This window comes from Geospiza fortis, unplaced genomic scaffold, assembly GCF_000277835.1.
Source record: "Geospiza fortis unplaced genomic scaffold, GeoFor_1.0 scaffold113, whole genome shotgun sequence".
Lineage (NCBI taxonomy): Eukaryota > Metazoa > Chordata > Aves > Passeriformes > Thraupidae > Geospiza > Geospiza fortis.
The window spans coordinates 1,168,435-1,194,163 of NW_005054429.1; the positions used below are offsets into that span (position 1 = coordinate 1,168,435).

The window sequence follows — 25,729 nt, forward strand, 5'->3', positions numbered from 1 at the left end:
CTGTGGCTCCGCGTGCCCGGCCCCAGCCCCCCGGCCCCTCCTCCCGCCCGGGGCGGGCCGCGGGCGCTGCTCCGGCCGCCTCCGATCCAAAGCGCTTCGGGCCGGGGTTTCTGTCCCCGCCGCCTTTGGCTCTGCTCCAGCGCCGGTGCCGGCCCGAGGCGGCGGCCTGCAGCGGTGCCCCTCAGGCTGCCCCTCCGGGCGTGCGCTGTGTAAAATGAAATAAAACACAAACTGCGCTCGCTGTGAGGAGGAGATGTCCGGGGGGCAGGAGGAGAGGGCTCTCTGTGGGCAGAGTCCCTCGCGTTCCCCCAGGGCAGGGCAGGGATGGGGGCACTGCCGGGGCTCAGCCGCTCCTCGCCCTCAGCAGAGGGGCTGGGACGGAAGGGTGTGAAAACCGGCAATCACTTGTTTTTAAAATTTTAAAAGTTTAATAGTAATAAAATGATTACAAAAATAGCAATATAATTAGAGTAATAAAAATTTTGGACAATTTGAATTGGGATAATATGAGACAATAGAAACAAAGAGTTATGGACGTCTGGGTACCTTTTTCTGGGCAGCATAACCCTGAAAAAGGACCCACGTTGACTCTGGTGAGTCAGGAGCTGTGCAGACAAGCAGGGCAGAACAAGGAAAGCCTTCCCATGGGCTCAGCCATCTCCGGGAGAGCAGGGCCCATCTCAGGTGATAATTAATGGTCACCATTGTTGGGAACACCAGTGCCACCACCCCGATCCTGCTCTGCCCCTTTCTGTCTGGAGCACGGTGTCCTTTGCACCCCGATCCTGCTCTGCCCCTGTAAGAGCCTAAATGAGACATGCGGGACTCCAGGCAGCTCTCCAAAATGCAGTTTATTACATCCAAGTCATAAAAACCCTTTCTAACTAACAGACCGTTTGCCTCCTTGGTTATCCAGTAAGACTGGCTCAGCAATTCTTTTCTTCTACATCAAAACTTGCTTCCGTCTCTATTCCTTCTTCAGACTCTACATTTAAAAACCTTTCTGCTAAGCATACATATCTGTGAGACTTTCTTGTCAAACTTTCATCCTTCCCAACATGTCGCCTTTCTGTCTGGAGCACGGTGTCCTTTGCTCTGGGGAATCCCTTCAGTGCCTTGGGTCGCTGCCCCAGCTGTGTCTCCTCCCTGCTGTGCCCAGCAGAAACCCAAAGCAGCCCCAGCTCAGCCCCTGGGGAGGAAATGAACTCCAGCCCAGACAGAGCCAGCAGAGCACACCGTGGTAATACACACGTTTTCTGTAGGCACACCGGGGATTGTGGCAAAACACGCATCTGTGTGTCTGCTCAACGTTAGCGATGTGCACTTTCAAATTTCGGAGAATTATGGCCCTGTTGAAGCCTAAATGGTCAGGAGAGTAACTTTCTAAGCATATCCTTATGCAGGCAAAGTATTGGTAACCTCTGGCAAGGTAAAGTCGACAAAAGCACACAGTAAAATCTGATGGTGGAAAGAATCTGCTTACTGCTTGAACATGATTGATTTGTAGATAATCTTCTAAGTTCTGAATACGTTTTGCTGATGTGACATACCTATAAAGCTGCCCAACTTGGAATGTGTATAGCTTTGCCTATAGCATTTCCCCTATATTATTTAAACAAATATTTGTTTGAAAGTAATTCCCAACATCTACTGCTCTTCTAGGCTGATCAACTCCAAAATGTTACCTCAAAATCTGTGCCAACTTTGCAAATGTTTGTTTCTGAGTAAGTTGAAACTGAACTCAGTAAATGTGGCTGGTTTGGCTGGAAGGATCCATTCTTCATCAGAAAAGCTTTCTGACTCTGAGTCAGAGGAACAAACTGTCCAGAAATGTGAAACTGAAGAGCTGCCTCAAAATAGAGAGAACAGTAATTCTGGAAGATTGCATGTACCAGTGATGCTGGAGGAGGTTGTTAATTGTTTATCCCCTCAGCCAGGTCAGGTGAGTTAAATGATTAATTGACATCTGTGATCCATTAACGGTGCAGCACAGAAATTTGTGGAGCATGGACTTTTGTTTAGAGGAATAAAGGGATGCTCTTAAACAATCAGCTGTATCTTTCAAAGGTTCTCAGTTGTTTTGAAGTTCACATTAAAACTCTGTATTCAAACTAATAAAATTCTGGTGTCTGTGTGCCTGAATCCCCAGGTAGGTGGTGTTTATTAAATCTGTCATATTTGACTCTTCTGTTGCTTTTGTGCTTGTCTTTCTGAGTTGCACTTGTGTGCTCTTAAGGTTATGTTAATGACTCAGAGGGGAGTTCTCATGTGTGGTTATCTCATCAGTTTTTGAAGAGCCCTCTTCCTCTTGGATAAGAGGTTGTAAGTATGTAAGTTTTAAAAATTGTTTAGCCTCATTGGCATGGAGAACTGGTTCAAGCCTTCTGGTTTGGGTATGGTACTGCGAGTGCTTTGCTTTTGGTGTCTGGGGTAGTACATGGTTACATGTGAAAAGAATTAAAGAAAAAATTATACCCAGGGAAATGTTTTTTGTCTGGGTCGTCTTAGTATTAATTTGAAGGGATTATTTGAATAATGTAGATTCTTAAATAAAGTTCACATTTCAGATACTTTGATCTGTGATTTTAGTGCTTATGTTAGCTTCATAGAATCTTACTAGTTTAGGCTTATCAGTGTGTTGTTTTTCTACAAAGACTGAAACAATAGGCAAAGAAGTAGAAAGGTCCAAGTGTGTATGTTTTTATTTTTATTTGAGAACAGCACGATCCAACAGTGGCAAAGTGATGTAGCAAGTTTGGTGAGTCAGTGGTCAAAAACCTGCAGTCAGATCTTGTTGTGTTGCCTTGTGTATCGTTTTAAGTCTTTGAAGAAGCAGTGAAAATGCAAATAGTGTTGATACACATTAGCATACAAACTGCTCTAATTGCACATGTTCTACTGTAGAAGACACCTAAATTAGAGAAATGTGTAAGGAACTTGGAGCTCAGAATTTATTCTGATGTCAGAACTGTGATGACATTTTCACACATTAAATGAACATATAAACTGTGATACACTGTGTGAAATATTTTTTCCAGTTGTGTAAGTTTTTTGCTTTGATAAGAAGAGCCTGATGAAGTCAGTATCCATTAGACTCTCTTTGTTGATGTAGAAAATCTTACTTGGCAACAGAACTTGTAAAAGAAACTATCCAAAGTTATGAACTGTGGAGAGTAACTATTACTGCCCCTCAAGACTTTTTCTAATTTAAATATTTATGGTTGTAAAATAGCTTATTATTGGGGCGGGATTTTTTCAGGTCTGTGTATACGTGGTTTTTCAGATTCCTAAGCTTGTAGTGAACCACTTATGACTGCTATAAGAGAGCCCAAGTGTGTGTACCTCAAACCCAAGCATTTGTAATGCTGCCAACCTGTTAAGCAGGCATGCAATCACAAACTGTTCAGCACTTCTGTTTTTCTTTTTCTGCATGTATTCACAGCACTTTCTGAAGCCTCGAAAAATAAGGAGTGTGCAGAAGGATGCAATGTGCAGCTGAGTTTTGCTAGTGTCAGTGAAAGTCTGAACACAGGTTGAGCCAGTTCCTCGCTAACCCTAGTGGTGGCAATCAGTTTGTACTAACATGCATGTCAACTGGGAGGGTCACATAAATTTATATTTTTAAGATTATAGTCATGACAGGAAGTCTGTGAACACTTTGTTTTGTGGGCAGGAAAGGCAGTGCTCTGATCTGGAATTCAGTTTTTCTGCTTTATTCTCTCCTCACACATAAAGATTTCCTTTGCTCGGCTTTAATAGAGTTATATTCTTTGTTATAAAATAGCTGATTTGGGCCTCTAGTTCTTCTTGTGTCTTAAGACAAGGAGGTACCAATATAAAAAAATCTAATTAGAAAGATGATGTTCTCCCTATAGTTATGGTCACTGAATGGGATTTTCATTTTACTTCTAGAGGTTCCTAGGAAAGGAAATGTTACTTACGAGTGAGTCACTGCTGCGATAAAGATGTTAGTGCCCTCCCACTGAATATTCTTGTTGACTGTCTCCTTTGGGGAATCTGTTTGTCAGGAGTTGGAGCAATAATACTTCCATTTGTCTTTGAATCTTCTTTTATTGCCTTGTTTCACAAAATCCCTGTAGTAGTGTTGTCTTTGAAGCAAGGGCTACCAATTAGATTTTACCAATCTACCTCACTGCTCAATGAAAAGTCTGTTACACTCAGTCCACACATAAGTAATTTCCTCTTTAAGTTTACTGTATTGATTACACTACATTTTCATCTTCTCAGTCCATGGGTGTTGTTTGCAAATACCTGACCAATGTTTTTGCACGTGTCTGGAGAATTCTCTGTTCTCTTAAAAAACCAAACCCATTTTGAATCAATGTTTGGACATCCAGAAGCATGTTTCCCCAGTTTCCAACCTACTTTTTCTTATTTTTTTCCTTTGTGATACTCACATTTCTTTTAACTAGAGATGTGGATCTTTTCCACATACTGAGGCTATAATGTTAAGTAAAATAACTTCAATAGCAATGAGTTCTAATTTGAATGCCAGAGGTTGAAACTCTGAAATTTTAACTGTTCTTATGAGAATCTTAAAGGGTTTTGAGTTGCAAAGCTCTAGGAAATGATAATGCTCCAGCACCAACAAAATATAACTTTAAACTCCAACTAGAAGAGAAGCAAATATTAGGCCCTATTCAGATTATATGGGGAAGCCTGTAACCTGGTGACATCATGGTTTTATGTGATTGATTTTATCTATGGTTGAGTGTGATCTAGAAGAGACTATAATGGAGATACTATAAGCTCTGCTAGTATGATTTACTTTATGATAGTTCTAGAAGCTGGGCTTTTTTAGTATCTGTAAATTAAATGGTAAGTGGTCAAACTTGAGATGAAAAATAATGAATGAGACCTTTCCATTTTCTCCAATGTTTAAGTGGTTAAGCCGTTAATAGTAGGTGATTTTTTTACCTCATGATGTTAATTTGTATTAAAAAAAAAAAAGAAGGCAGGTAATTTTCCCCAAGGAGATCTCATCTGACATCATTTTGAGTTAGCCAGGACTTACTGGGGTATTTCCCTTTTGATTCTTCATGATGTTATTCAGATTGTTTTTGCTACTTGGCATTCATTGGAAGAGGTATCCTCTTTGTCTTGGAAATCATGTGTTGGTCCCTGTGTTATTATTTTATTTTCTTGAAAATCATGTGTTGGTTTCTAGAAAGAGACAAGTCCTGAGAACATGCAGTTTTGCCATGAGCTCTCCTTTCACTCTTTCAGGTACATACTGCTTTGTTTTCAGGATAGTTACTATTTTCATACATCCAAACATCAAATTATTCTCTTTCACAAGGAGTATGAACATGGACTTCTAAAATAACAGGAAGGAAGTGTAAGACACTGCTGACAGCCAGACATTGTTTTGTTGTGAGTGAAGTTCTGCTGGAGCTCTGGGGTTCAAGTTTGAAGGCAGCTTTGCACCTCCTGGAGGTTCTATTGCTACCCCTGGGTTTTGATCTGGAGCATGGTTCTTTCCTTCCTTCCTTTTCTGCAGAGCTCATCAGGCAATAGAACACACCTGAAGGGAGCTGAGAGACACTGCTGGTGGGAGAAAGCAGAGTCACTTCTGGAATTGTTCTCTTACTTTCTGTGTATTCTTGTCCATACATCAGTATTCCCTTTCTGCCTTGTAGCAAGTGTAAATGTAAGGCAGAAATAACCTTTCTCTGTGCAGCATCCTGCAGAGGGGACTTCTGTTCTGTGGCAAAGCTTTCCAAGTGTTGTGGCGTATAAATAGTTACATGGTGGTGCTGGTGACCAGGCTTCTTCTCATAGCACCTCCCAAGCCATCTGCAAGTCATTTCTAACTGGAATGAGCCATTTATGCTAGAGGTGCTAAAAACTGAACTTTTCTGCTGGGTGCCCAAAGTAAAGAGGAATTGAAAAGGGATCTGGAAAAATTAATTCTGATTTCTCAAGTTGTATGAGTGCTTTGGTAAAATGCAACCAAAATACCAAGTTTGGAGGGGAATATTAGTTGCATCATGAGGTAAATGATTAAATACTTGTTTTGGAAAAGCACTACAGACACATAGACATAGGAAAAGTTTTTATTGTTTTAGCCTGGTTTTCACTGGACTTGTAAAATGAATAAGGTGACATAAAGCAGTCAAATTGCATAATGTTCTTCATTGTAGAAACAATTTTTTTATGGGAAGCATGATGAAAATATCTTTCCATATGCAAATTTTTCGGCTAATTTTTCTCTGTCAGCAGCACAGTGAGCTTTGTAGTGATTGTTGTAAAAAAGGAAGGAAGATAGAGAAACTTGTGAGTCAATAAATTAACATAGAGTAATTCTGAAAATACTCTGGGAATTCCAGTACACTTTTTTCCCGTGGTACTTGGGTGTTACTGGGGCATAGTGAGAGTTGTTTCAGTTGATCATGTAGTTCCTGTGTATTTTTTCTGTCACTCTTACCTTGCCTGATGTCCTGGCTGCACATATTGTAAATTTACAGAAGTGGCTAGCCAGGCTTCAGATCACAGCCGTGTGTGGAAGTGTGTAATACAATGTCCATGCAATAGAATGTGTATATATGCAAAATATCTTTATTTTTAGATGTATCTACTAGGAAACTAGTTAAATGGATTCTCATCAGATAGCACTGTTTAAAATACTTTGCTAAAACCATACTTCAAGAGGGATGATTTTAGTGAAGTTAGCATTTGACGTTAGTGCATGAAAATGGAAAACATTCTCAAAATAGTTTTGACTAAGATGTGCAAGAGATAGTGCTTCAGGTATTTATTATTATTTTAAATGCTAACATTGTCTGGTTTTGCAGTGGTAGTGTATGCATGCAGATTTGGAAAAGCAGACCCCATTTACTTACGTTCCTTGACTTAGAACCGATTGCTCTCTGCTGTGACATGCAGACAAAACAAAATGTGCTAAGGGAGAAGGAGTGTTATTGAACAGTGTAATGCCAACAAATGTCATGTGTGTTTTACAGTATCTGCATCTGTGTGAGTACCATCCCAAGATGAGAGAGGACAAAAGGGGACTGGGAAGAGAACAGGACAGGAGGTGATACTCATGAACAACTTGCCAGTTGAGGAGGCAGAGGGGGTCATGCTCTTCAGCTGTCTGCTTGTTTTACTGACTTCTCTAGTGAGCTCTCCAAAAGTACAGGCATCTTAAATTCCATATTGACAGGTGACTGAAAACATGTGTGATTTATCTGAGAGCACTGCATAACTGCTCTCTGTTTTGAAGCTGGTACTGCTGAGTGATTAGACTGTGGTACCAGGAAATGAAACATGTCCGTGGGTTTGGATCTGAATGATGGCAGGATATGAATGAGGCATGCTGAAGAAGTCCCGTCAGATTTTACTTTTTTTATCCTTCCAGAATTAGGTCTTCAGAGAGAAAGTAACTAGAATACTTGGATGAGAGGAAGAATAAGTTGATGGCTACAGCTGCAGAGGAAAGAATGTTCAGGTTGTAGTTCTTGCACATCTGCCTGACCTCTTCATCTTCCCAGCTGCATCATGGCTCTCTGGAGGCATACCTAAATGTTACCAGCAGCCACAAGCAGAAGACCTCTCACCAACTTGCTTCTGTGTCAGGACCCAGGACACACCTCTAGCTGTCCAGGACACCAGGACCCCTGTTAGGGGTCTCAGAGACCCTGTCACAGAGCCCAAGACACCTGTGGTTTTGATTATGACCCATGGAGCAAATTACCAACCTTATATGAAGATCAGCAAGCCACAACAGTTTAGGTAGAATAATAGTGAAATTATCACGGGCTAGAAAAGAAGATTTTAGGTTTTTTGGTGTGGGGGTTCAGGAGGCAAGATGGAGGGAACTGGGTGTGTCCAGCCTTTCTCCTTCTTCTTCTTGGCCTCCATCTTCTGCTGTGATGTTGGCACTTGGGGATTGGTTTAGAATATAGGTGCACTGTCTAACATGGGTGATAGGGATTGGAAGGTAAAAGTAAATATGATATACGTAATTTGTAGTACAAAAGACGACGCAGCCTTGGGATGGGCGGAGAGTGCCTGGAACTGTCTTGCTGAGCTGACCTCGGCAGGGCAGGAGAAAATTTTTTATAGATAAGATAAAATAAACAACCTTGAGACCGAGAAATGAAGAGCTCTGACTCCTTCTTCAAGCGCCGGGCTGGGAAAAGAGACTTTCGAACTTTTCTCGGAGTCACTCTGACCAGCTAGAGATCCCGACACTTCTGCGTCTTTCTCTGTGGCAGTAGAGGAAGGACAGCCTGCAGCTGCTCTATCCAGAGAGACCAGCAAGGGAGCAGGGGCTGCCTGCTGCAAACAGCTCTGCAGATGTGCACATCTGCTTTGATGGTGGTGCTGGTTCGTTTGCTGTTCCTGCTCTATCACATAACAAATGACAGCCCTTCAGGAGGCTGTTTAGGATGCTGTGTTATAATATAGCAAGATTCAGTGCTTTGGGGTGACTCAGCTTGCAGTGACGCTGTGTATGCTCTCCTTGGCTGTTGTGACAGCATTAGTCTTTGCACCTCTTGGGGAAAACTAATAAAATTCACCAGAAAGTAATCTAAGCCCTTTAAATTTTAACTTGAGTGAGCCTGTGTTCTCAGAAAGGGTGATAATTAATATATGTAGCTACTCATTTCCTCCTCATCTAGTACTGTGTGTCTTTAGTCAGCCTTTTGGCTAAGCTTTCTTATTAAATATTTGAATTTGAGTTTGCAAACAGAAATGCAGACTTTTTTTCTATCACACAGAATATTACTAGCAATTGAAGATCAGAGGTGGAGTATGGGAGGTATCTGCAGGTTTTGTTTTCTTATTTTGTGTTTTATACTGTTGGGAGTAGTTTTGCACAGAATGAACCTGGGTAAAGAGATGATTAAGAGGTTAAGCTACTAAGTTTGTTGTTTAAACAGGTATCTGGAGGTTCATGCACACGTGTAATCTGATTTTTTTAAAATATTTTTTCTTTTTCCCAGACTTTCTGAGCATGTTATCTTCATTCCAGTGATGTTTGCTGATGCTCAGCATCTTGGGAAAAATACTTTTCTAATAACTGTGTTTTAATAAATGACAAATTCATCTGTTTTAATAATGTTCCTGAAATAAGTGAATATTGTTTCAGGCTGACTCTGTATCAAAATGGTATTATTTAATGTCAAATTACTGTAGGAACCTGGCAGCCAAGACTTACCAAAAACACATCCATGGCTTTTTTGGGGTTGGCTAGCCATTAATGATAAAGAATTGGATTTTTACTTGAGCCTTTGTAAAATTTTCATTGTGTCTTAAATATCTCCTCGGTTATAATTGAGGAAGGAAGTTTCTTCTGAGTTAGGCAGAGGAAGTCAGCTTTTTCTTTTTAAGTCTGATGATTAGCTGAAGTCATTCAGACACTGAAATTTTAATTTCCTATGGAAATGTTAATAATGGTGTGTTTGAGTCATAACGTCATTAAATCTAATTCCAGACAACATTACTCTTAGGAAAAGAGGGGAGTAAATAATGCATAGTGAGGCAAGGTCTGCCAGTGCTGTCTAAAAGCAGGTGGCAGAGGCAGGTGGTGGTTTTTGTTTGCTTCTCTTACCTCTTGTGCAAGGGGGAAGGGGCTCTAGAAAATAAGTAAGGAGTGCAAAACAGAGCAGAGGTAAAATGCCTTTTTCTATGTTTTCATACAAAACCTGTTCGCTTTTGTTCATGTGTTGTCTCATATTTAGCTGTAATCAGAAAATGGAACCCTTGTGAAGAAAATAGATTGGAAATTATTTTGAGGCATTAAGTGGGTATGATTGATGGGTGCTGCAAAATGTGTTCGTGGGAATCTTTTTTTCTCCACTGTGTGAAATGATGAAGAGATGGTTGATGGTGCAAGTTCCTGAAATTCTTGGATATGCCAACTTAGTGATGTTACAGATATTTCAGCTGTGCACTAGCAGTATCCTCTGTTGATGTACCAATGGGATGAATGGGAAAAACGGGAACTGATGCTTGCATTACATTGAATTGCTGAATAGGCCAATACTGGAAAATCATTTTATATTGTACTTAATACGTGATCTGAGAAGGCTGTTTTCCTGCAAAATGCCAACTATTCATTTATATTCTCTTTGTGATCTAAGTTGTTAGACTTGGTGTGTAAACAACTTTTTTACCATTTCGTAATCTGTCAAAAAGTACTTGTGGAGAAAAATTAATCCAGTTACGTTTTACCTACCAGTCCTTATTTTTTGAAATTACAAGTGATAACTTTTTACGTAGGTGAAAGACATGAACTGTATAGAACTGATAGGAGACATCTTTTGCTTGCAACCAAAATTCTTCTTTGCTACATACTTAATTTGATCATTTCCTTTTCGTAGGTGCTAGAAAAAAAACAGGTTTTTAGGTGTAATTTATTACCATTAGCAAAAATACAGAACTGTAAATTTTTGCATTTTTTGGTCAACTTTATTTTCTGGCAGAACATGTCATCCTGCAGCATGCCTTTTAATCCCTTTCTAATATTTTCACTGCCAAGTTCAGCTCTTGGATACTTGAGCAAGCTTTGGATGGGAATTATGCCTGTATAGGTCAGTAGCTGCTCATAATTTTCATGGTGGTGTTATCTACAGCATCTTACTGGTTCTGTGTCTACAGATTTGTATAAAGCTTGTTTACCTTGTATATGTTTAAAACATTTTCCAGTTTACTGCAGGGAGACCTGTAGTGAGGCTTGGCTCTACAGGGTAACTCAACCACTTCTTGCTGCAGATGTTTTTATTTTCCAGAAGTTCCTTTTTGCTCCTTTTTATTGTTAAGTAATTTTATGTTGCAGCATGGCAGTTTGTTGTTCCTGACTGACGCTGAGATGACTGACATTGAGAGAACGTCACCTCTCATTTTTAGAGTTCTTACAGAAGTAACAGAATGCAAATGGAAATTGCAGCTTCTCAGGACGGGAGCATAGCACAGCAAGGTGTCTGTGGACTGTACGTGATTCACTGGATTTGTGATATTGTTTTCCCTTCTGATTTTGAACAGGTGATTAAAAATCAAAGTGCTCTAGTTGAAAAACAACTATGTCTGATTTACTTCACAGAACTTACTTGCAAAGTATTTTGAATTCTCATAAGAGAAAGTAAAGGTTATTAGCATGCTGAAGCCTAAATATTGCTTCTTACTAAATTTGAATAAAATTGTATGAAAATGGAAGAATAACTTGGTCTCATTGACCTCTCATTTTCTTAGTTCTGGGATAGATTTTCTTTTTTGCATGTGAATAGCAGCAAGGTATGTTTTAATAATGTTTTCTTCTGAGACTTTGAGTGTGTGTAGTTTCTTAGATCATTTGGAAAAACAGTACAACTCTTCCAGCATTTCTGTAAAAGTACATTTCTCTACTAACAAATCTTTCTTGCTCTCTCACAAGTAATTTATGTATCATGTCTCACAATGCCAGTGGTTTTTAACAGTCTGGTTTATTTCATGTAATTTTAAAAACCCTGCCTGTTGTCAGACATATAAAACAAGTATAGTGTTTTAATTCTTGTATATTTAATGGGAATTGAGGACACATTCTTGGGTGTGTGTTAAATTAAAATAGAAACGTTTCTTTACGTGGTTGATCTGTGCATGCATTAGGTAGGACATAGTGGTAGGTGCAATAAATAATTTTGAGATAAATTGGGAGGATACAGAATACTTACCCATTTTAAGTCACATCTTGAGTCAACCAAAGAAACAGTGCTTAGGATAGAGAAATGTAATGGAAATTTGTAGACACATGATTTGGTCAGGGGTGGGCAGGCTTTGAGTTGTAAGATTTAGTGTGCACTCCTTGTTCAATGGCTTTGAGAAGCTGCAGGTACTTCAGCTTACACAGGTCCTGTTCATTCAACAGAGCTGACTTCTGGCAGAGCAGAAGGGGAGAAAGCTCCAAGGAAACTCTGTTTTCTTCCACCGGGGCTGAAATGCTAAGAAGGAGAAGATCTCCAATTGCAAAGTCTTCTAATCAGTATTTTTGCTTTAGCAGAAGTAGTTCTAGATTTAGAGTAGTTCTAGAAACATGATCTGATTCAATAGTTTAAGTTTTGATAGATGCCATTATTTACAACCAGCAGTACTGCTATGGTGAGTTTGGGAGTGAGCATATGTAGTGTATATTTTGGTTGTATATATTGTTTGACTTCTCTCTTTTTTGATGAAGATTTTTTTACATGGGTAATTGCTGAGCAGGATTGAATGCTGATCTTTGCTGGCATTGATTTTATAAGCAAACTGTAATCTAGGGACACTATTAAAAAAAGAAAATTACCTTGGAAATGATCTGGAATAAAACCTGCCGGCCTTTGTGCAGGGGCCCAGACAAAGTGGTGGTTCTGTCCTTTGAGACTCTCTTTCCACTGGCCTGTTCAGGTGGAAACAGCCAGACAGTGCTGGGGAAATAAACTAAATATTTTGTTCATGGACATGTCTTATATACTGTTTACTGTTCAAACTCTGCTTTGAATTTAGACTTTTGTCTCTTGAATTATATCCCTACAACCTTTGAATCATCCACAGATTATCTTTATAGATGAATTAATTCAAATTCATTACACAGAATTTATGTTTACAGCTCCCTTATAAAGTAGCACAGTAGTATTGCTTCCACTTGGCAGAATTTAGAGGCAGCAATGCTGAAATTCTGCTTTGGGTGCCTGAGCAGAAATGCCTCTGCCTGGTTTTTCCAAGAGGTCAGCATTTTGGTGGAGAGCTTTGCAGCACATTGGAGGGACATCCACCTGCAGCTGGTGAGGTCACAGTGTGTCTGGGAAGCAGATCCAGAGTTTGTGAGTTTTACAGACAGAAAAGAGGAACAGCAAGACCTACCTGCTTGGTGTGGTGACCTCCTGAGTGTCACAGGGGCTGCGTGGCCAAAGTTCCAGTGTCCCCTGTCAGCTGGCTGCATTTCTCAGTTACTGCCTTGGATGTTGCCATTTCCGGTGTTACTTTGGGAAAGAAAACTGGAATGGAGGTGATGGATTGTTCCTGAGGGTTTTCTGAAGGAGCCAAGCTGAGCACAAAGGCAGTGGAGTGATGCCACTGAAGGGGACAGGTCCAGGGTCCCTGCTCCCCCCTGTGTCACCACCTCCCCTCGTGTCACCACCTCCTTTCTGGGGTTTTGTGTTGCTGAAATGGCTCCTGAGATATTAGAAACTCTCTTTTTCCCTGCCCGACGACCAAAGAAGAAGTCGAGATTCCTCAGCTCTCGTTCTCAAGGTTATTTTCTCTTTTCTGTTACATTCTTTCTCTGACCTGCTGAGGTCTGTCTGGCAGGTCAGTTTGTGGCACACTGACTGCCCTTGGGGTGGTGTTGGCTTTTTATACTAAGAACTACGTGTACTTTATTTACAATAATTTTCCAGTACCTATCACCTATGTTAGACAGTCTGTCTCTACTCTAAACCAATCAAAAAGTGCCACCATCACAGCAGAAGATGGAGGACAAGAAAAAGAAAGACAGGACAGGCCCAGATTCCTCCATCTTGCCTCTTGAACCCCCATTCTAAATCCCCAAAATTCTACTTTTTCACCCTGTGACAAATTCACGATCATTCTCACTCTCTGAGCTCCTGTCCCTCCCTGTCCTCTGCACATCAGCTGAACACACTCCCATGTCAGAAAAAAATGCCGCTTTTTCTTTGTTTCTCTTTTCTGGGCCATGTTGCTGAGTTTAGTTGGCTTGTGAAAGTACCCAGTAAACACCTGTGCTGAGAGAAATTAACTGCAAAAGGGAAAACACACAGGAGAAAATAATGCCTAATTACTCCTACACCTACCACTTCACATCTTGTGCAACTTGGTAGCTTAACTGATTGGTCTAGTACCAATCTTAGGTAAGTTGTCCCTTTTTGTCTTTGCTGTGAGAAGATGACACATGCCTGTTCTGAGTTACAGCTTTTTCACCTGCTAAAAACTCATGTTAAATACTGAGATTTGTAGGTTCTAATGTAGTTCTGGAGAAAGTGTGCTTTAATTTAAAAATATTTCTTAATTGCAACATTCATGCTGATTTTAACCCTCAAGAGCCTTACCTGTTCCTCCAGTTTCTTCCAGGCCTAAAATAAAACTCTCAAGTTCCTAGATAAGATGAGAACAATTAACACAGCTTTCCTTTTCCAGGATCCTGCACTTGCAGCTTTGCCATCATAGCCTGGCACAGAAGTCTTGCTTGGAAATCTTAACAGGTTTTTGGAGGTCCATGTGAATATCACCAGAAGAATCTTTCACCCAGGATTATCTTCCTGTTGTTTTCACTGCCAAACTTGAAAATCCCATTACTGCTTAGTGCAATGGTAGAATTGTTCAAATGCAAAAATCTAACCAAAGGGGTTTTTTTCCCCCCAAAACAAGGAGATGGCTGAAGACATTTCATCACTCTTTGCCACCCCCTTCCATCAGCTTCCAGCTTCCAACACAGAATAAATTTCAGCCTTCAACTGTTCAAATCAGCCAGGACTCTTAAGTGACAGAAAACAGGATTTTTGATGGTACATATTTTTATTAATAGTAAATAATGCTACTTGAGCAGCTTAAAAAAAAAAAAACAACAAACCAGCCTGATTTAGAATGTGCTTCTTCAGCCTCAAACTGTACAAAGCATTATTTGTGCTTTGATATTTTGAGATGTTTATCTGAAATGGAGTTAAAACAGTGCTCCTGAAAGTCTCCCTTTCAAAAAGCCTACTTGAGCACTTGTGTCACTGTCTACTTTTGGTCATCTAAATTTAAAACAAGACTTTTTGCTAAGAAGGTCAGTGTAAGTACTTTCGTTTTGATCTTGCATCCTTGTGGGTGCCCGGGTAGTTGTGTAGGAAAGTTTTCCTGAATGAGTCAGTGCACTGAGTCATAGCATGAAGCCTGTAGAGCTGCAGACTAACTAATTGGTAACAGTCTCAAATGTAATTAAAGCACAGTTGTCAGCTCTGTGTTACTGACTGTCATCCCACTGAAGTATTTTGGTTTTAGCAACTTGGATTAATTGTTCTTTGCTGTTAAAGTTTGTGTGGTATAAGATATTTCTGTTGAATAGACCTGTTGTTGTCATTATCTTTTACTATCCTCTCTGATTTTTATAGTACTCAGTTTGGATTTTTTCTGTGTTAGGTCACATATTCAGTAATTAGGCTTTTTACCGTGCCTGTGCACTTACAGATGTTTAGAATCCTTTGAGGACCTTTTAAAGTTTTTGTCATTAAGAACTGTCCTATTAGTACTGATTAATAGTTTCTTCACTATTCCTAAACTCTTAAAGCATCATTCAAGGCTTTTTAAAAATCAAACTTAAAAATAAATATTTTATTCGTGTTGTCTTGCCGATTACATTTTCAATGTTGGTAGGTTTCGTATCTGATGTTCATCTTGTGTTGTGCCCTGTTTTATAACAATAAATGGCCTTTTTTGGTCCACGTGTGAGCCCACCATCCCCAGGTAATGAGCAGTGTTTTCCAGCAGCATTGGAGCCTTCCTTTCTCCTGTTCTTCAGTTCCCTTGTGTGTGTGTTTCTTACCATCATGCAGCTTGAGGCAAAGGGTTGGATGGGGCACATGGGACAACAGGACATGTCTTGAAGCTGTCTGTTTCATTAAGGAAAATAAAACTACCTTAAAGCATTTGGGAGGAAAGCAAGGTTTTATTTTATTTTATTTTATTTTTGTTTTGGTCATTTGCATTATTAGAGAAAACAAACTTTGCAGGCTTTGTGCAGGACTCCTGCTTGTCCCCACTGAGAGCAAAGGAGTGAGAACATGAATGGATGGTTGCAGCTGAGTTTCTTATTTCTAAAAACTACTGAGACAGTAATTTTGATCTGTAAGAAAGGCCTGTATGGCTTCCATATGTGATGAATGCTTAAGCTGGGATGGTGAACAAAGGCCTCTTTAGAGATTGGAGGAGGTGGAAGATTTTTTGATGATAAATTCTTTTTCTCTTGAACAGTTTTTCTTCTCACTGAAGCTCTTTAGATGGAAGGACACTGCTGCGTCACAGGAGCATCAGTGCCACAGCACTGGCTCACATCAGGAGTGCACCTGGCCAGGTGTCCAGTCCCTGGAACATGAAAATTCCATTGCTGCAGGTGCTGATGGAAGCCTGAAAGAAGGGGAAGGGAGAGAATTTTTATTTTCCACCCGGTGGTACCTTCACCTGACCATAGTCATGGAAGGACTCCCTTGCAGGGGGAAGGTTGGGGGCTGTACCTGTATAATATCATTTGTGGGCACAGAGTTTGTGGTGAGTGGGAGTGGGGCTGAGTATATAGAAAGCACATATTTAAAGTATTTTAATTATTTAAATTTATTTTATTTTGCTTTAATAGATTGCATGTCTGCACAGTGTGGGTTTAGTGTTGGTTAATTACTAGTGTGCTCACTAGAATGCAGTTGTAGGAATAGTTTGTGGTGGTTGGGAGTGGGGCTGTGGCTGATCCCTGATTGGCTCCAGCTGTGCAGGACAGGTGAATGCTGTTGAAGGTGAGGAGCCATGGAGAGCCCAGGGGTGCTGGGCAATCACACAGAGGGCACACAGGTGCAGGGCATCAACAGGAGGGCATAAAAGGCTGGGCTGAGGGACAAAAAAGCAGCCACTTGCAGCCTGCTGAAGAGGTAAGGTGTTATTTTATGAGTTGAAGCTTTCTGAAGTTGTCTGGTGTTCTCTGTCTGGGTTGGAGCTTTCTGCCTGTATGGTGACACTCTGTGCATTGTGGCCCTCTTGACTGTGACATGGTCTGGGACAATCATTGGCACTGTTTTTTTTTTTCTAGTTCCATCTCTCTACAAAGTGTGTTACGTACTGGACTTCTCTCCACATTATTCATGGTTTCAATATTTGCATGAAAGGCACTTTTTTATTTGTTCTAACTTGATGCTTGATAATATCATCAAGTTCCCTGAGCTCTTTTATTTTGAGATAAGTGAATCATACCATCTGCTGCAGCTGTATAAAAACAATTTTAATAGTCCTCCACAGAAAACTGCTGGAGCCTTTGGATGTTTTATTGGACCAGAGAGATGTGTCCTAAGGGAATTCTTTTCCACATTTCCTATTTTCTTGTCCTCATCTGAGCCTGGTTTCATATAAAGCAGCAGTGATGGAAGGTGTTCTGCTCTCTCCTGAAATGATCAGTTGGCTCTGAAATTTGTTCTTTGAATGTGATTTTACTGTTTTTCTGGACTGGAGATTTCCCTCATACCAACTTTCTCCTAGCAGTGTGAGCCTTCCTGATGCAGTTCTTTTTCAGCCTCCCTCCTTTCTAAAGGATTTCCTTCTTCCTGCATTTTTCCTTTGTTGTCTTTATCTTGGTTTTATCTGGTTTTGCTCCTTTTCTAACAGGTTTTTATGTTTCCCCAATTTAGTTTTATTCTCTATCAAAGTTTTTATTATTTTGATTTTGCATGTTAGCTACATTTTAAAAACTAAATTTTTGAGTAGTTTTATGGCTGTAACTCTGTCATGTAGGTATTTGTTCTATTTCATCAGTTGTGAAGAAGCTTAGGTGTTTTGAATATGGTCACCAAAATCATATTTGTCCTAGAGACTAGGAATAGAATTAGTTCTTGAAGAGTAAAATGCAGCATATTTCAAAGCATCTTTTTCAATTTGAAAGAAAGCAGTAAAGATTTAAAGCAAAGCATTCACCTGAGGAGAATAAAGCTCTACTTGGAAGTATTCTGTTTCTAGGTAAAATCAGATAAGTTTAGCTGAAATGGAAGATTTTTTTTTCTTGCTCTGTGCAGGAGATTTAAGAGAAGATTGCTGTGGTGGAAAGTTGTAGCTTGGATTTTGAATTTAGTAATTTGGGAACTGTTGTATTGTGGTTTGTACGGTAGTACAAGCTACAGCAGTAGTTTTGGTGATAAAGTTGATTACTTTGTAAAATATTACTCATGTAATCCTGGTTATAGAGTTAAAAGTGGTGGTAGTTCCCTATTTGTTCTCGTCCCATTTCTCACACACCATTAGCACATATATTTTTTGGGGTTTAGCACTTCAAAATTCTTTGGATTAGGCAGATTTTGCTTGGCAGAATCGGTCTGTCCTAAGCTGGAGTACTGAAGATAAAAATACAAGATTCCTCACCTGTTAATGGGATTTTTGTATCTCAGTACAAAAGTCTGGAAAATCTCACCAGTAGTGGGATTGTCATTTGCTTTAGGTGGAGGAACTTTTCAGGAGTGTTTATGTACACGAATTAACAAACCATGGTTTTTGAATTGTGTGGAACAATGCTTTCTTCATAACACCCCCAAATTAATGGTGATGATATACTTAGAAGAACACTTGAGTGTTCAGAGGTTGTCTTCTGTGTACATGGACATATTGCATGTCACAGCCAGTGGTTTTGCCTTGCTGTGGTCGACGGATTGCTTTTACAAATTTACAAATGTTGCACAAAATTTCTAATGGGTTACTTTGTTCTTCCAGGCAGGAAGGGAAAAAATTAAAATCACTAAGTGGCATGAGCAGCACCAGTCTTGGAAGTATTTGTTAGTCTTTTATCTGCTGGTGGAGAGAATAATTAGAGACTCAAGACTTCATTTCAGCAAAGGTTATAAAAAATTCTGTCTTGTTGGCCTGTCTCTGAGTGGGCACGAGTAAGTGCTCAGAACATGGCATTTGGAAAATCCAGAAGATAAATTTTAACACCTACTAGGGCATGAAACAATTAAGGTACCAACTTTAGAATAGTTTTGAAGACTGTAATAGTTAAAATAATTTAACAAACAGTCCAGTAAGTACACTTGGAAGCATATTCTTAGTCCTGTGTTTTTTATGGTTCTGTAAAGCATTTTCCTGTGCAGTTTAGGAATGTAATTATTTTTGCTCAGCAAGTCAGGTTGCTAGTTTGCTATTTGAGTAGTATATTAAAATATATACGTGCTGAAAGCAAAAGAGTGGAATACAAGGGCCAAGTTATCAAAAACAACAACGACATTAAAAGAAAAGCAATGGGGGTGCTGGGTTTTGCATTAAGGCATTTAACCTTTCCATACAGAGATTTTTAGGGTGATGACATACCTGTGGTATTTAGAGTAGACATGACTGTTCTTGAGTGGTTCCACTCATGGAAAGGAGGTGGAAGACAACTCAGCTGGGCCAGCAGCACCTCTGGTGTGCCCTCATTTGTGTGGTGTTGGTATAGGCAGAGTGACTGGGTGCATCCACCTGCATGAGGATGTTGTGTGTTCAGAAGAGAAGAGTGCTCCCATCTTAAAATAAGCTTAATAACATTAGAAATTATGTGGAGTTCAATAGGAAAAAATGTATCCCACTAAGATAGACTCTTAATCCTGTGTCCTGTTTGAGCTGTTAAATGTCTAACATAGATTACAGCGCGCTTGGTGGCTCAGGTTCTGCTTGTTGAAGAGATGATTTAAAACTATAATTATTTCATTATTGTCTTCTTGTGCAACTGACTTTTGGATGAAAATACAGGGTAAAACTAACAGTTACAAAACTCACAGGCCCATCTAGCTGTGCATGTTGATTCCAAGATAGCTAAATAAACACATTTAATTGCTTTGTGCTGAAGGATGCAACTGCTTATCTGTAATTGCACGGAATTGGTACTGTTGCCTGCATTGTCTTCCCTACTCTGTCATTTGTTTGATCTTGAGTTAGATAGCAAGTTTGTTTGAAAAGAACTGCATTTTGTGTGTGTGCAGATCATAAAGCAAGTTAGTTTTGCTAATGGCAATTCCTTTGGTCTCTAATAAAGGATCATGGCATGCAAGCATCACCATAAAAAGCTGAGTAAAACAACTTGTTTGTAGGCAATAAATACCAGAAAAAGGGGAACGAGCAAGTGTACTGCATGTATACTCTTTCTTCGTGTGGTAAAAGCTGTCTTATTTTCTGTGTGTTTCTAGGGATTTTTAGAGCAGTTTTTTACAGTAGGTGCTCAGTGTTATTGGGCCCGTTTGTTGAGTTTCCCAGCACTGCTGTGTTAGAACCAGCTGATTAAAATACTGCCTCTATCTAATCGGCGTAATTAGATGTAATCCTTGTTTCAGCCACTGGGAACTAACAGGTGTGAGCCAAAGCAGCTCCTCCTTGTGCAGCATGCTGCCACAGGCAGTGCTTTGTTGGTAAGCAAAGTGTGTTATCAGGAAGTGGAGTTTGCTCGGCTTTTGGTTCGTGATAGCATCTCTGCTGTCACGTGGAAACACAACCAGTGAATTCAACAGCTTCGGCCCAAAGTGTGATTTGATATGTTCTTAATCCACTTGTTTATGCTTTCTGTAACTCACGGCTGAACGTCTTGTTTTTTTAAAAAAATAAATCCTCCATTCCAAAAATTTGCTTGGTTTTGCATGCCATTACATTCTGGGATTTCCACCATGGCATTCTGTATTAAAGTGCACAGCTGGTGGAATTGAGGATGTTTTTGCCTTAAAATGGAAGCAAAGGGACCCTTGTTCAGATGGCAGATTGTGCATGCCTGTTTTTTTCCCACTGGCTTACATCAACATTTTAAAGATATTTTATTGCTATAATTGCATTCTGCTCAGACTTTTTATGCCACTATTGAGCCACCTGGGCAGTTTCCACAAGAGGCTGGGAATTCCTGGTCTTGGATTTTATGCTGTGAAGGGCCAAGTAATCAATAGATCACTTCTCTAATCAATAGATTATATGAAAACAAATATAAATATTAATATACTATATAGATTATACTACATAGTTCTACAAGGTTTTTATTCTCAGTATTTTTGTCAGGGGTGATTGACAGTTTTTGTTTTGATTGCTGTATTAATGTAATAAAGGGTATAAAAGCACATTACAAGTCATGCTGTTCTCACTAGGAGTTGGAACTCATGTTTGTGGTAGGAAATTAATCTGGTTTTAATTGCCTGTGAGCCTGAAGTATGTTCCTTTTTGTAAAGCTGATCTCACATAAATATAAATCAGTAACTGCCTGTTCTTTAATTATGTATTAGTGTATAGTATCTGCGTGCTGGATGAGAATATGAGCATCTCCCGTTACAGTGTATTGGAGGTCATTAAATCTTCCCTGTTGGATGAAGTTTAGTAGCACTGCATTTCTAAATACTGAAAAATGAGCTGTGCTGCCGCTTGTTTTAGAGTGTGACTGTGTTCAGCTATAGTTACTTACCTTATCAGTAAGGTTATAGGGTTTTTTTTTACAATATGGTAAACAATTGCTGTAAAATATACTATAAAATTGCAAAAAAATATAAGGTCATTGTAAATTATTTTGAGATAATTTAATGTGAAATGAAGTAAAGCCTTTGAAAATATTTTTTGGTACTTCATAAATATATGGCTGAATTTTACCATGGTGCAAAAATATTCTATGAATTTTTTGAAAAGAGGGCTAATGTAACCTGCATTCTTACATGAGTTACAGAGAACGAAAATAGGTGGAGAGAGAAGAGAATTCTCTGAGTTGGTTTCTGGAAAAACAGTTAAACTTACTGCATGAATGATGTTAAAATCAAATTGGAAATTATTCCCAAATGACTGCCTTTTGACTTTCTCTTGGAGAAGAATAATGTATTTGAAAATATGTTGAGGTTTTTTGTTCTGTGGGTTTTTTTGGGTTTTTTTTTAATAGCCATTACTTAATCAGTAGAGAATGTTAAGTGAAATATTATTACTAAGAGAAAACTTTAAAATGTTTGTTTGATTCATAGTATAACTGAATTGGTAACTTTGTACAAGTTATGATCTGATCTTGGATTTACACTTCAGCCCAAGATGAACAGTAAAAATACATAATTTTTCAAGGAGAATGTGTTCTTCTGGAGAGTACAGTGCGTGTTGGTTGCGTTTTTTTGTGTGTCTGTGATTTTCTTTTTTAATTGGTTGGAGCTTTATTACTCTGTTACATTTCAAATAAATTGAGCATTGTTAGAAGAGCTAATAATGATTATTAAATAATAAATAAATAATAAATAAATAATAAAAATTAAGTTATTTTTATAGTAATTATTTAGAATAAAGGTAATTGTTAGCTATTGGCAGGAGAATATTTGTGAGGTTTGTACACACCGTGGGGTTTTAAGCATGCTGGTCTGATCAGAGCTGTAAGCTGAGTCCACCCATGAACTTGAGTTGACAGAAAAAAGACTCCATGTGTCTTTCAGAGGAAAAGTGATCCCACTTCCATTAGTCTCTCTCCAATGGATTGTTTGTTCCCATAATAAGGTGTCCCAAAGCCAGCATCGAGCTCTGTGTAACTGAGCTGCTGTCAGTGACTTTACCTGGCTGTGACTTTGCACTGGCACTGCAATTAATAGCTTTGGGGTTTTTTGGTTTGGAAGTGTTCGTTTACCTAAGCTTTTAAAGAACTGCTTTTTATTTTTTATTTTATTTTTATTCATACATAAATATGTTCACAGTGACCTAAGGGAGTGGTTCAAAGTTCCTTTTGCGCCAAGTTCTTTTATTTGCTGCACACACTGACCATCACAGTTTGTTGAGAAATAATTGTGAGCAACTTAAAATGCAAAATGATGCCTGAAATAGATTGTACGTGGGGAGATTTGGAATGGTTCCCTTTCTATCTCTGACAAAATTATACCTTAAAGTTATTACACAATTAAATTTTAGCTTCCTGTTGGTTGTTACAATTTTCTGGACTTGTTCAGAACATATGTTAAGAAAAGACAGTCCCAATTTTTTTTTCTTTTCTGGTATACTTGGCAATGATCTGTCTAAACTGCTCCAAGACATGTGGCTTCAAAAGTGATGAGCTGCAGAACCAAGATTTTCTGCATGTATCTCACATCATAATTTTAGACTTACATGTTTTGCTGTGCTTTGCACAGAACAGGATTTTTTTCCTTTCATTCATTTTTTGTGAAAATTTCTGAATTAGAGCATTACATCCTCTGAGAATGTATTTTCTGTTAACTAAAAAGCACTTTCTGTAGCAGGTATGTGGTTTTGGTAGTGTGACAATGTTTTAAATAACGTTGGTCCCAAAAATAGCTTGGCTGGCTTATTTGTGTGTGTGGAAGATGACACTCTGGAAGGGCTGTGTCCACAGAGGAGCCCTGCAAGAATCAAATTTACTTGAATAAAACAAGAAAGTCCATTAGGCCGTAACCCTGAGGGGTCTGTCTCAAGGTTTTGGGGGATGCAGCCTCCTTTTATCCTGAGCTCTTGGCTGCCTGCTGCCCTCCCCTTTCCCTGCTGCCAGACATTCCCCCTTGAGCACTTGGCATCCCCCTATGCACATCCTGCATGACCATTCAAATGAGCCTTCAGCCCACCCTGGGCAGAGAAGGTTAATATTGACCCCGTTGAATTGACCCCATTGAATTCATCCTAGGATGAATTCAAATTGAATTTATATTATTGAATTCATCCTGTGGTGAATTCAAATTGAATTCATCCTATTGAATTCATCCTAGGATGAATTCATCCTATTGAATTCATCATATGGTGAATTCAAATTGAATTCATCTTCTTGAATTCATCCTATTGAACCTGTGGGCTTTTGCCCCAAAGCTTTGAAGTTCAGTGTGCTTGGCCCCTGCTTGGCTTATGGCCATAAAGACCCCATTTCTGCTCTTCCAGGGTTTTTGGAGTTGTGAATTTGGGTTTTGGGAGGTTGTGAATGAATTTGGATGAAATGGTTTTGTCTGTTTTTTCTTTGTTGATATAGAAGTATAGAATATATGTTGGGGTTTTTTTTCCAATCCTGTAAAAAGTGGAAAGAATGGCATTTTCAAAACAAATATGTTCTGCAAGTTTCTTGAAAATATACTAATTTCATAATTGTATCATCACATGGTACTTGAAGTTACTGAACAGGGTGATTTTAGTGTTTGTTGGTAGTCATGTCCTGAACAGAACTCTCTCTATATATACCATCTCCTTGTGCATTTCAAATAGCATTAAAAAAGGCAATAATCATATTTTTCTGTTCCTAGAATCGTCACATAGGGTTTTGCCGCATGCTGTGACATGGGAAGTTTTTTTCTGAAAAAAATTTTGCTTCTCTGTCCACCTGGACAATTATATTAAAATGAAAGCACTTCAATATCTCTATAGATTCCTGCTTTTTAGGGTGCATCATGGTCAGTCCAAAGTGGTTTAATGATGTAATAAAGAAGTGGAATTAAAGAAAAACCTCAGCAATATACAGATCCTTGTACCTTTTGGCCACCTCCCAAAGAATGGCAGAATAGCTGTTAGAAAGGCCTGAATGAAAATGTTAATTTGGGTGAATATTACGGATTTCAAAGCAACAGAACTTCTGTTCCTGTCTGCTGCCATATATACCTGATGCGTTTTAGGATGAAAAATCTTTGCTCATCCACTGAAGCTGAAGTTGGTCTTGAAATTGGAAGAAAGAGAGTGAAGTTTGGATGTATTTTTCCTTACTCTTAGAAGGAAAAGATTATTGATTTCATTTGTCCTTCAGATTAATTTTCTCTCTGTTTATTGAAACTAAAGGTTCAGTGAGGTTGGTCTTGACAAAAGCCAGCACTAAACATTAATTCTCAATTTTGAGCTTTCCAGAAGGAAAATAAAATCCTGAGGGACTGAGAAGAGATTGCCTTTGAGTGGACTTTAAATATGTGCCCAAACAATAGTCTATGTATTTCATTCAAGAAACACTGACAACAGTAACTATTTTTACAATGTCTCTATTCATACCTTTGCAGTGATTAGTTGTGAAAGATGTGGTAATAAAAGGATAAAGCAGATCAACTATTTCTTGGGGGAAAAAAATCACTGCTAGAAAAAGTTCCTATAGAATTTGTTGTCACTGCTCCCCACTTCAATTCAGCTTGTTCTGCCTAGTGTATATTAAATAGTTGAGTGCCTTGAAATAGTAAGCTGTGGAAAACCCAAGGTGTTTGAACAAGAGGTCAGATGTCTTTTATTGCACTTGGAGTTGATATTTGGAAAATAAAGGAGAGTGGAAAACAAGTTGTGTTGTGACAATGACCAATTTCTGTTGTGAATACCAAGGAAATGCAGACAGCGAGTTTAGAGAACATGACTCATCTTAGGAACACCAGAAAAATGAAGTAGCAAAAAGCATCTTGCAATGTGTTGATTGTTTTGTTTATATTGCTTTTCTGCTCTCAGGACTTTTTTTTCCACAAAGAGATGGAATAGATACAAATAAAATAAGAACAAATACTTTGATACAGACCAACAGTGGCTGGCAATGATGCAATAAATATTTATTGTTAGCCTTAACAAACATCCTCGTATTTTGACCTTCTTTGCATTTTCAAGCAAACACTAGCTCTCATTTCAAGTATGGAAGATTTATTATTGTGAAAAATGTTGGCTTGCCATCCCACTGAGAAAGATCAGTAAAAACAGAGAGGAGCACTGTGATCTAGCTTTGATTGGCTTGGAATACACTAGTTGATGGTGGCTTTAATATTACAGAAATACTACAGACCCTATTTGTCTCATCATGGTTTTGTTCTGGTGTACTTACCTTTGTTAGACTACTCAGTATAATAATAAAAATACTCCAAGAAAAAAGATTGTTACTTTGACATTTGCATGAATGCCAATTGCATGAGAGTCTCCATTTTATTTCTCTTTCTTCAGGCAGCAGTTTCCAGGTGTTTCCTTTTCTTCTAGGGAGCTGAAATGTTAGGCAGCATAGCTTGGATGCTGGCTAGCTATTCTTCAGTTTTTCCTTTGTAGTATGTTTTAAATAAATCAGTACTCTGGTTGTGGGTGTTTTTCCTTTCCTGTAAAAAGTGGAAAGAGT

General features: G+C 39.0%; 1 protein-coding gene across 1 annotated transcript in view; it reads left to right on the forward strand.

Moving 5' to 3' along the window:
• Positions 1-1,669: 1,669 nt before the first annotated feature.
• Positions 1,670-25,729, forward strand: part of METTL15 (methyltransferase like 15) — a 77,497-nt gene continuing 53,437 nt past the window's right edge. Inside the window, exon 1 of the mRNA XM_014309438.2 lies at positions 1,670-1,942. Coding sequence (XP_014164913.1) covers positions 1,679-1,942 — 264 coding nt within the window. The 5' untranslated portion in view covers positions 1,670-1,678. The remainder of the gene's footprint in view (positions 1,943-25,729) is intronic.